We start from the raw sequence: 11,143 nt of genomic DNA on the forward strand, positions 1-11,143 counted from the left end.
CCAGAGGCTGCTGCTTCACTGCCTCCTGGATTTTGAGAAATGCCATCTTGTCAGGGTGGCCGACACACACGATCAGATCACATTGCCTCAGATGGGTTTGCACTGCAAGACACAGAGGAAATAAATTGTTTCCCAACGGCCTCCGGTCTACACCAGCTATCATTACACTCGAGACCAAACAGCTGGAAATAAAACACATCACAGTTTATAGTTTGTTCCTCTCTAAATTCTCCTTTTCTTCCAGAGCGCTACCAGTGCTTCACTGTGACAGTCTCTTCTGCCAGCAAGGAATTGTTTTGCATCCCAATTTCACAATACTTATTCATGTACTAATTCACACTGAAAAAGTGACAAAATTAGGTTCACACAGATGTCAGTGTGTATGGTAAATTCAGTACATTTGAGCAGTGTCCCAGAATGCTATGCACTACAAGAGAAACAGGGTTCTCATGGAAAATTACATTTCAGCAATAAATCTTGGGCAAAACATCCATCTTCATGTGCTACTTTCAAGACCTCAACATGGAAACCAGCAGCATCTTTTAAAAGTTAAATACATCATGTGTAAATTCTTGCTAGTACAAAACAGTGATGTGAATTTTTGCATACGACATACAGAACTATATAACAAAGGGACATGAAAGTGTCCTTACAAATCCCTCAATTTACAAAGTTTACAGTTGTGTTTAACAACCCTCAGATATCGGTCTCCATGCTTTGAGCCGTTTAAGTGAGCAGATAGTAATAATCCAGGAAGACAAGTAAGCACATTATTCTGACAGTCTCTTTCCTCACAACCGTCACCCCCGGCAGACAAAAAAAAAAAAAAAAGGAGCTGATGCTTCACATCAGACGGCCTGACGGACAACCGTGTGTAAAATCCTTCAGTTACTCCTATCTACCCATCAGCAGAGCACAATCTGACAGACATCATGTAACTCTGGACCGCTGACACCTACAAGCAAAACAGAGCTGGTGTATAATGACTCACTTCTAGCTATCACATTTCAGATCTAGGAGAGCAGTTTCATCATGCGCTTTGCATATTTGCAAATCAATCATCAAGGTCATCTTACTGGCATAATTGACGCTTCTTGACATTTTGTAGGTTTAAAGTGAATGGATGGAGAACCGCAAAACATACTTGCCAGCTGATCCATGCAGTTAGACAAGGAATCCAGCCCTCTCAGTACGTCTTCCAGATCGGTGCAGGCAGGGGGAGTAGCTGGCTCCGCACCCGTCTCTGTGTTTTCCATCTACAAAGGGATACAAGTTTTTGCCAATTATCATTATATATCACACACAAAATTCAACAAACCTGAAACGCGATTCTGACTGCTGTTATTTTCCAATCAAAAGTTAGTTGAATGAAAAAAAAAAAAAACTTGACCACACATTTAAACAGAACAGAAAACAGTCCAATTTCAATGAATCCATTTATTGACTTGAACAGGTCAAACAGAGCAGAACAGCGCAATACCCACAAAACACGTGTAGGCCGCGCTCACAACAACCGATTACCATCAGTAATCATCAAAACCTTTTGAATACAATCAGTCAAACACAGGCAGGTGATGAATACCCACTGCTGCAGCAATTACAATATTAACTTGAACGCAATACGATCACAGTTTAAATTGAACAGCGCTCAACTCCGCACTGGTACAGTGGAAACTCTGACGGTAACGTCAGATTTGAGCCGGGGTTGTGGCCGCAGCGCCGGGACAGTTGTCCGCGTGTGTCTCTCGGTGGACGTCTCCGCAGACAGCCTCTCTGCACCGGTGATACGCTTCTTCCAGGTCGCTCATCGCGGCTGCCAGCTCGGGGCTGGTCCGCAGCGCGACCACGTCATACGCCATCCAGGTGAGCTGCACTGCAGGTGGACCAGAGAAGAACACCGCCGCAGTCAAAAACTGTACGTTTACATCTGAATTCCCATTTTTTGTCCCCCCCCCGCCCGCCACATTAAACGAGGCCCGTCGGACATCTTCAGTTTTCTCACCCGACATCTGCTCGATGTCTTCAGTCAATCTCTCCAAATTCTTGTTCAACTCCGACAAGTCGTCGTCGTCGCTGGTTCCCGGAAGTTGGGAGGGCAAAGACGAATCGGACATCTGAATTACAGACGGGTGCGTGGATTTAATCCCCTTCTTTTGCTCAAACTAACGTTAGAGTGCAGCAAGTGTGAATCTGTCCCGGCAGCAAAGGTCTGCGGTGAGTTACCTGTCTGTCAGCGACGACATCATGGACAAGTTAACAACGTGACTTCTTCTAAACATTCAAATGTGTCGAGAGCGAAACGCGGCTCCCGCATTCATTTGCTGGGATTTTATTGTACTTATAAGCTTTATAAATATTATTCATTTTAATGAAGTAATGTTTAAAAACCAACGACGTGAATTTACCTTCAGAATTTGTTTGATGTTTTGAAAAACGGAATTCTCGCGCTGATTTGAAGGGGGGAAAAAACAACACGCATGCGCATTGTCAATTTATAAAGTCTAACCTCGAGCTTTTTGTATTACGACCGCATACAGTCTGTGATTACAACTCCGTTAATATGTGTAGGTAGGATACTGTATACACGGTGGTGGTAAGAAGTTGGATAATCATTATGTATTTATTTAAATGGAGGATTAAGTCAGATCGAGGGAGAATTTAACAGTTTACGTTCAGTTGACACTAAATTTGATTTTAAATAATAGTCCTGTTTCTGTAACGCTGTTTTTAGCCCATTTGTCTCAGTACTATATATATATATATATATATATATATATATATATATATATATATATGTGTGTGTATATACACAGTATATACTGTGCATTTTATATTTAATATTTTTGTTACTGCTATTTTATTGCTTTTTATTATTCTATTATTATCTTATTGCTTCGTGTATGCTGCTGTGGTGAAAAAAATGTCCCTTGGGGATTAATAAAGTAACTACCTACCTACTACTGCAGTAGGCAAAACTTAATAAGTAAGTAAGTATTGTCTTGCTCATCATATTGTGTTATTTAGCCTATTTAAAGTAGGATTTCAAAATGGAAGAAAATACCAAAGAAGTGTAATATTAAATACTGAATATATCCAAATAAGAAAAAAATGACCAAGATGTACATAACTTGTCTCTCAGAAGGTTGTACGTTTTCTCACAGGAAGGAAAACAATTATTAAAATGATTAATCTAAACAGGCCAAACAATTTTTTTTTTTGCATTTCTATTTTTCTTATCTTCTTTAATTTCAGTCTATTTAAAAATGCTTGATAGTGACAAAAAAATAAATCAGATGACTGAACTCAATTAATGTTGGATGAACAGCTTGAATGGAAAATTATGTAATTGAAGGTGAACAAAACCCCTTGAGGGACTGAACTGGCTGACAGCAGGAAAAAAAGAGGGCGAAAGCAGGAACAGACTACTTACCTGCAAAAACAACCAATCAAACCAGAGAAAGGAGAGAGGGGGCGTATCCAGGAAAAAGATAAAGCATGTGTGACAGGTGACATCTTGACACAAAGCAAGGGCAAACAGACAAGGGGTGGAGAAGAGTTGCCAACTGCTTGAAGGCTGAGAGACAATCATTTGGATGAGCTGACATTCAAGTACAAAGGACTGAACAAGAAAAATACTTTCGTGGGCCGAATCACATTGAGAAGAGTTTGGCATAGAGACGAAGGACAACCAAGGACAAAGGGTTAAGAAGAGGCTGAGAGGTGAGGAGAAACTTGACGATGTCTTCATTTGAGGCTCAGGGCCAGTCTCCTCCTCGGTGTGGCCCTCAGTTCCCAAGCCTCGGCCAGGAGCCCCCTGAGCTCAGCATGTACGGTGACTGTTACTACCCTCCTCCGTCACTGCCGAGTCCTCAGCGCACCACTCCGACGTCCTACGACCTGAGCGACTACACCACCTCCTCCCCAAACCCTTACCTCTGGTTCAACGGCTCCGGGATCAACACACCACAGTACCTGGCTGCCACCGGCCCACCCGGTAACCCCGGCCCTCCATTTGTTCCTCAGCACTACGGCATGCAGAGGCCTTACCTGGGACCAGCTGGAGCTGCAGGTCCAGGAGGGGAACTGAGCTGGTTCTCTCTCCCCTCACAGGAAGACTTGATGAAGCTGGTCAGGCCTCCTTACTCCTACTCTGCTCTCATCGCCATGGCTATCCATGGAGCTCCAGACAGGAGACTGACACTGAGTCAGATTTATCAGTACGTCGCTGATAACTTCCCTTTCTACAACAAGAGTAAAGCAGGTTGGCAGAACTCCATCAGACACAATCTGTCACTCAATGACTGCTTCAAAAAAGTACCAAGAGATGAGGACGATCCAGGTAATTGTTTAAAGTCATTCTTGTGTTTTTATGGCAGTGCTTTGAATGTTTCTCTCTCACGAACACGTGCTTTTATGATTAATTACATTTTTTTTTTTTACAAATTCTATAACCTAAACTGAATCTCCCCCTCTATTTTCTCTCTGATATTATAGGTAAGGGAAACTACTGGACACTTGACCCAAACTGTGAAAAGATGTTCGACAATGGAAACTTCCGCCGCAAAAGGAAGAGGAAGTCTGATGCCATCCCAGGTGGTGAGGCTGGTTCAGGGGCCCCAGAGTCAGGTGACAGCGAGAGGGACAGCCCCAAACACTCCGGCAACCCTGCCCTCAACATGTCCCCCACAGCAGACAGGATTCCCTCACCGTCACTGTCCGGTGCGGCGCCGTGCCTGAGCAGCTTCTTGTCTGAGATGTCTGGAGTCTCTGCTGGAGGAACCAACGAGTTGGGAGGTGATGGGTTAAACAGGCCACTGCAGATTAACCTTGCTTTGGATGGGCCTCATAGACCCGCACAGCCAGGAAGCTTCAGTAGCTACTCTCCCAACTCAGGTGGCCCAGAGTGGGTACCACAAGTGCCAGCTCCCCCTGTTCTCTCCTCCTCACCCAACCACTCTTCCTTAGGTTACACCAGCCCCATCCTCAGCCAGTACAGTGGCTCCAGCGGGCATTTCTATCCCACACTGGGCTCGACAGGAATCATCTATCATCGCGAAGGCACAGAGGTGTAACAAGACATTAAAAGGGGAAAAGTTGTGTTTGAAAAGACTCTTGACAGGAAATTTCATCTGTCTGGTTACTTTTGTTTGAGAGAGGTTCTGTTGTGAAGGACAAAACGCGCGCGCACACACACAAAGTATGTTTGCGCTGACTGAGATGGTTGAGATCACTATAGCGTGTGACAGCAGAATAAAAAGGCTTTAATTCCCACAGGAACAGCTTAGTCAGCTGCGGTGGACTAAGATAGTCACTCCCATGAAACCGCATTCAGTCTCACTATCAGATCCTAAGTCAGCTTTTATTCGAAGTAAAGCTTGTCTCTATCAGATCTGACTCATTATTAACAGATCCCAGATCGGATCTGCTGACACCAAGCCATTCCACTCTGCTATCTGTGATTATTTGATGGTATCACCCTTACAATGCTCAGACAGCACATTTAGAGGAGTAGTTAAATGACACCATTGTCTACATGCTGTGTGTATTTGCTGCTGTAAAAGAATAAACAGCCAGTGAAAGTTGGACTTTTTTTTTTTTTATTGTGCTAAAAGGTAACCTGACTGATTAATTTACAGTCTTGGAGTGTGATACACAGGTGATAATTATACTTTGTAAATATGTTAATGTGTTGTGTAATGTTATACATGTAGATTGCTGGTTAGTTGGTAGAACTTGTATTGTGCAAAATGGATTTGTAATGTATGGCACGCCATACATGTTGTCTTTTTGATAAGAATAAAAGGTTTTAGAGTTACGGTTGTGTTTTTCACTTTATTTTTAAGAAGATTAAAGGGGACGACTCACCATCACCCCCACCTCCACCCCTTCACCACCCCAACACACACAAACACAGAGAAAGACAAAGTGAAGGCAATAAGCGCTTACTGACAGAAAAAAGTCCTGTCAGAAAAGCGATGACCAGTAGTGTGTAATCTGCATGTCAGTGTAACATGATCTCTGTGTGATGGATAGTTAACTGATTCTCCTAAATGGTGAAAATCCACATTCCCATGTTGTCCCTCTCCCCTGCGCTAAACGGTGAACTCCCTCTCCCTTCACACCGTCCTTACAGAGATACTGCTGACTGGATATTATCAGTTGTATTACGGGAAAGGGGACCAACTGTTAAATAAAGATGCTGATTCATGATTTAACTCCTAAATGAAACAGCCATGCATTACAGTTTCTATTAATTCACAAGTGCTGGATGATTTTACCACTATATACTAATTCAGATTCAAAACTGTAGAGCAAATAAAGATCCTGTACAAGTAAATGACATTCATAAAGTCAAAGTTGTCAGCTTTACTGTCATACAGAGAATAAATTCATAGTTTACCTTCTTTTGTGACAACCACTCATACTGAAGTACTTAAGGGGAAAGTTTGCATACACGAATATAGCATACAAAGAAGAAAAATAATGTAAGGTAATAGAAAAAGCTCTATGATATATATATATTAAAAATTAAAAAAAAAAAAAAAGATTTCAAAACAGATTTCAAAACTGCATTTGTAAAGTCAGATGTAGCTATATAAGAAATTGGTAACATGCTGCTGTAATATGACTTGGTATGGCAATAATATCATGTGCACATTCAAACACTTGGAATAGACCCTATATGTATTCTGTATAGTCCTTTGCTATACTGGTTAAACAACAAAAATAGGCTGACAGTGGTTAAAAGTATCCCCCGATCATTTTGGCTCACTGTTATTTAAATACATATAGACCCGTTGACCGATGACACCCTGAGGCCTTTATTTACCCTGAAACACAGGCAGCATGACAGTCATTTACACTAAACACAAAGAAAGAAAGAAAAAAGGTGAAAGAGAACAGAAACCTCAAACCCAGATCAAGTGGAATTTAACATCCTGGCACAAATAACAGGAGTGTATTAGGGGTAGGAGGTCAACCTGCCAAAATTTGCATAACTGATCTTAAAACAAGAGTCTGGGTTTATTAGATGTTTACGTCAGATTTACAGGCATATCTGGCTTAACAGTTTGAAAGGTTCTATCTCATAGCACAGTCCAGTCAAGTAATCATGACTGGCATATACAAATATTAGAACTTTGTCTGCAGATAGAGAGAAGACACAGGAGAAAGGTACAATACAAATCATTGTACCAACATGTCACACTTCCATCCCAAATTGTCTAAATTTGAATAGTTTGTGCAGCCAATTAATTTACTTTTTTTCCCCTCCATATCGTGTTCAGACTTTGTGCTGGCAGGTGAAAAATGTGCCATCAAGAATAAGGGAGGCTTCTCGCCTGGTGGATCCAGCATGAGCTCTATTTCGAATGGATCTGCCAACAGAAACATTGTAGGGCTTTTGTCTCAGAGACTTAATTAACAGCAGACATCATCTTCTGCCATCTTATTCAGACAGTTTCAAACTGATGCAAATTTGTAACTGTTCAGTGGGGGACTGTGGGGTTGCAGATGGAACTTTCCAGATAAGAAACGTTAAAAAACCTGAGGGATTTACCTGATCGACTCCCTGAAACCAAAGTCACTCTGCTTCTATTGAAACTCATAACACTATCAGTATTTTGGAACTTCCCTTGACTGTTTTTCTGTTTCTCAATCTGTACGGAGAATTGTCTTTATGTGGGCAATTAACCTCATTCACAGATTACACACTTGTTGAACTTGATATAACGTCCAGTTATTATGCTATTTTCCTTCTGGCATTTCTTCTCATCTGCTTTCATCTTCTTCCCAGTACAGAGAAGCACTTCCACTTGACTAAAACTCCCATCAGCTGTTACGATTTTCTATCTTTACCATGAAGTGCAAAAATAAATATTGCTGCAAAATTAAGAAGGCATGCAATTGAAGTCAAAACTAATCTACATATATCAAGGGACTCACAAGCTCACTTTATGATTCAGGGATACCCAGCACACCATCCATCAATCATGTGTTGCTGTTGCTATGGACCTTCCTTGCCTCAGGCGATAGAATTATTGCTCAACAGTGATACAATTCAAATCTATAAATCCTCATCTCCACCTGCCGCCTGGCTCGTGGCAGTCTTCCACACACCTGTCAGACTAACGGAACGCACCCACACGCACGCACGCACGCACGCACGCACGCACGCACGCACACACACACACACACACACACACACACACACACACACACACACACACACACACACACACACACACACAAATGAAGTGTGTGTGCATTTGTGCAGTGCAGGGCATACAAGCGTGTAGTGTTTATAATATAAACTCAGACAGAGAGCGATTACACCAGAGCTGTTACGCTTGAGAGATTTGTGTGTGTGTGTAAGAACTGTCCTGATTCTTGATCTGTTAAAAAAAAAAAAAATCCCACCTCACTGTGTGGTGGATAAAGCCACAGTGACAGGTAGTGAATATAAGTTCATGTTATTCCTTCAAAGCGAAGGGATGCTCGACTTCACTTTGAGTAACTGCTACCTAAACAGAAAGCTAACTGTCCTGGTACCGAGTCAACCCAAAACACACACAAATGCGCCTTCTGTATTTACAAAAACAGTCGTGTCCTATCAATGCTGTTTAGTAAACGGCAGCAGAGAACGTCAAGCCTGGAGACATGTTGTCATGCCCACTGCCACGGCACTGCATTACCAGCTTGGTGTTATGTGTAAACACCGACACACACTCCAGACACACGTATACAGGTGATGAAAGGTATGAAGAAGGGTTTGACAAGTCTGAAAGTCATTAAACAACTTTTTCAGTTTTCTCTTTAGAGGTCAGTGGAAAATGCCAGACTTCGTGCAAGTTCTATTGATCACAGAATTCAAGTGTAGTTGGCAGAGGTTTGACACACAGAAAATGCTCCTACATGTAAAATCTTTCCATTTTTAAATTAACATTTGGACAGTTCAATGCAACTGATCCTAATAACATTACTTAAAACTAAAAGAAAACCTCTTTTCAAATATTCAGACATGCGGCAGCTTCTCATCACCAACGTCCTACGACCTGTAGTCCATAGAAAAAGTCCCAGTTTGCGCAAATTCCATCAGTTTTCCATGAAGAAGTGTAAAAGCAGCAGTGCATCCCAGTGTCTCAGAGTCCAGAGAATAAGGCAGCGAGTGATCTCCTCTGCCTAAACATGGTTTATATACACGATTTGGGGAAAAGTGAAGTTTGAAGACAAACACAGAACGCACTGAGACTGTGTATATATGAATCATTGCTATTTCACCCTAAAATATTTTCCATGTCAACATGCAGTAAACATGGCGATATGAACAGGGCTTTGCAGTGAGGGAGGGAGAAGAAGGGGGGAATAAATACATCTGCTGAGCTGAAAGAGGAATCCAAGAGCCTGCTTGTCATGTAACTCTAGTATCCTTTTTTCCTTTTTCCTGGTTTTTGACTATTGGCTCACTGAGCATTTTACAGTTTACCTGACGGGATGGGCTGATAGCACATGCAGCATTGAGCCAGGCCAGAGTTGTCTCAGCCAAAATGTTATTCACAATGATTTGGAATTAAAAATAAAATCCATCATAGTCTTTTTCAGTGATGCTATAGTCACATGGCTCAAGGGATGTGTCAGTCCAATCCTTTGGATCTAACTGAAATATCTCAACAACTATACAAAGCATTGCCTTTAAATTGTGGTCCCTTACAGAAACAACACGAGTTTACCATGTTTTCCACATGGGACACCGGGGATGTATGACACATGTTTACCGCATGTTACATCATATGATAACATGGGGAAAATATGTGTAAAGGTTTTCGCATTGGAATCTACGTGAGCGTCACATATTAAACCATGAAAATGTTCCAAACCTGTTCCCCATGGACAAAACACATGTATCACATGTGCACAGTCACGTGTATTTGGTCACGTGATCACATGAGTTTTTGCATGTGAAATGTATGTGGTTTTTTTTCCGAATTATCTTGACAGTTATGATATTCATAGTGCCCACAGGATTATGGTCCTGATTTTTCATATAGTGCCCCTTGCAGATCCACGTTCATTCTTCACAAATTTACACTATAAATAAGAGGGAGGTCACATCAAGTACAATACAACATTCCTGTAGGACAATCAAGACCAACGAGAACAATGCTTGAAAAATGATGCGGTAAGAATAAAGGAAAAGGAAGGAAGCGTTCTCTCTCCCTACATATATAGAGGTACTTCAGTTATTATCGATACATTGTGGCTCCCCAGCAATACCTGGCAACCCTGATGACGGCAAATAGGAAATATACTGTAATATGACAAGTGCCATTATTATTGTTCACACAGAGGTTTAGCTAATATTACTCCCTCTGGAGCAAGACATGAAATTCCTTTCAAAATACAAAGCTGAGCTGATTGCATTCAGGTCTTCTATGGCAGCTAAATCCTGCAGATTGTACAGAGCTGTAGTTTAGCATGCAGAGGGAGGACTGTATCTGTTTAGTAGACAGTGTGTATTAATGTCTCTTTGGCCGTAAACGTTTGGCCAAAGAGACTCAGATTTATATCCATTTACAATGTTTGAAACTGAACTAGGCAGCATGACAAAGACCCAGATTTAGATGATGAATTGCTTCAAATGAAAATCAAACCCTCTAAAATAAGAGGGAAAAACAAATAAGAATAGATCAACATCCAGTCTGCAAATGTGGTAATTAACCTTCAGACACTTTCATAATTTTGCCACAGGCAGATATGGCTTAAGCAAGTCCATGCTCATGCTTAAAAATGCTAAAATAGTAATTAATTCGGTACAGAAACAAACAATCACAGGGTGACAAAGCAAATCTGTAACTTAAACCTCAATGTTTTTAATTTTCTACAAATAAGATGTGGTTTTGTTTGTATTATGATTATTTGTTGTTGTTTTTTTCTGATAATATTTGTAGTTAGAGGTCTCTTCTCTGTGTATTTAGACACAATGCATTCAGTAATGAATTTGATACACCTCAAAAATGATATTTACAACAATATTGCTTTTTGCTCATTGCATTATCTAACAATGTACATAAACTTTTATGGATTCATGAAAGTTTAATGAATGTTTCAACTGGTTAAGAGTTCTCCACGCTTCACATTTGGTCAC

The 11,143-nt window shown here is 41.1% G+C and overlaps 2 protein-coding genes across 2 annotated transcripts; one reads left to right on the plus strand and one right to left on the minus strand.

Annotated features, from left to right (window-relative positions):
• Positions 1–1,441: 1,441 nt before the first annotated feature.
• Positions 1,442–2,452, minus strand: syce3 (synaptonemal complex central element protein 3). The gene is made up of 3 exons (XM_069696704.1): positions 2,406–2,452; positions 2,003–2,114; positions 1,442–1,873 (listed from the first exon to the last, which is right to left on the minus strand). The coding sequence occupies exons 2-3, from the start codon at positions 2,112–2,114 to the stop codon at positions 1,689–1,691; spliced, it is 297 nt and encodes a 98-aa protein (XP_069552805.1). The 5' UTR covers positions 2,406–2,452; the 3' UTR covers positions 1,442–1,688.
• Positions 2,453–3,330: 878 nt separating this feature from the next.
• foxi3b (forkhead box I3b) lies at positions 3,331–5,815 on the plus strand. Its single transcript, XM_069696705.1, has 2 exons — positions 3,331–4,339; positions 4,495–5,815. Exons 1-2 carry the CDS (start codon positions 3,739–3,741, stop codon positions 5,070–5,072), a joined length of 1,179 nt encoding a protein of 392 aa, XP_069552806.1. The 5' UTR covers positions 3,331–3,738; the 3' UTR covers positions 5,073–5,815.
• Positions 5,816–11,143: the final 5,328 nt, after the last annotated feature.

This window comes from Brachyistius frenatus, unplaced genomic scaffold (assembly GCF_029030835.1).
Source record: "Brachyistius frenatus isolate BFR_SWC_R1_liver_20210118 unplaced genomic scaffold, ASM2903083v1 Contig_22, whole genome shotgun sequence".
In the NCBI taxonomy this organism is placed as follows: Eukaryota; Metazoa; Chordata; class Actinopteri; family Embiotocidae; genus Brachyistius; species Brachyistius frenatus.

What these genes read in the sequence shown, in the direction of transcription:
- syce3 (XM_069696704.1), bottom strand. Translation starts at nt 2,114, where the DNA reads ATGTCCGATTCGTCTTTGCCCTCCCAACTTCCGGGAACCAGCGACGAC. An exon ending in AGACATCGAGCAGATGTCGG is followed by an intron (nt 1,874 to 2,002) that starts GTGAGAAAACTG and finishes GTCCACCTGCAG; the next exon opens with TGCAGCTCACCTGGATGGCG.
- foxi3b (XM_069696705.1), top strand. Translation starts at nt 3,739, where the DNA reads ATGTCTTCATTTGAGGCTCAGGGCCAGTCTCCTCCTCGGTGTGGCCCT. An exon ending in AAGAGATGAGGACGATCCAG is followed by an intron (nt 4,340 to 4,494) that starts GTAATTGTTTAA and finishes CTGATATTATAG; the next exon opens with GTAAGGGAAACTACTGGACA.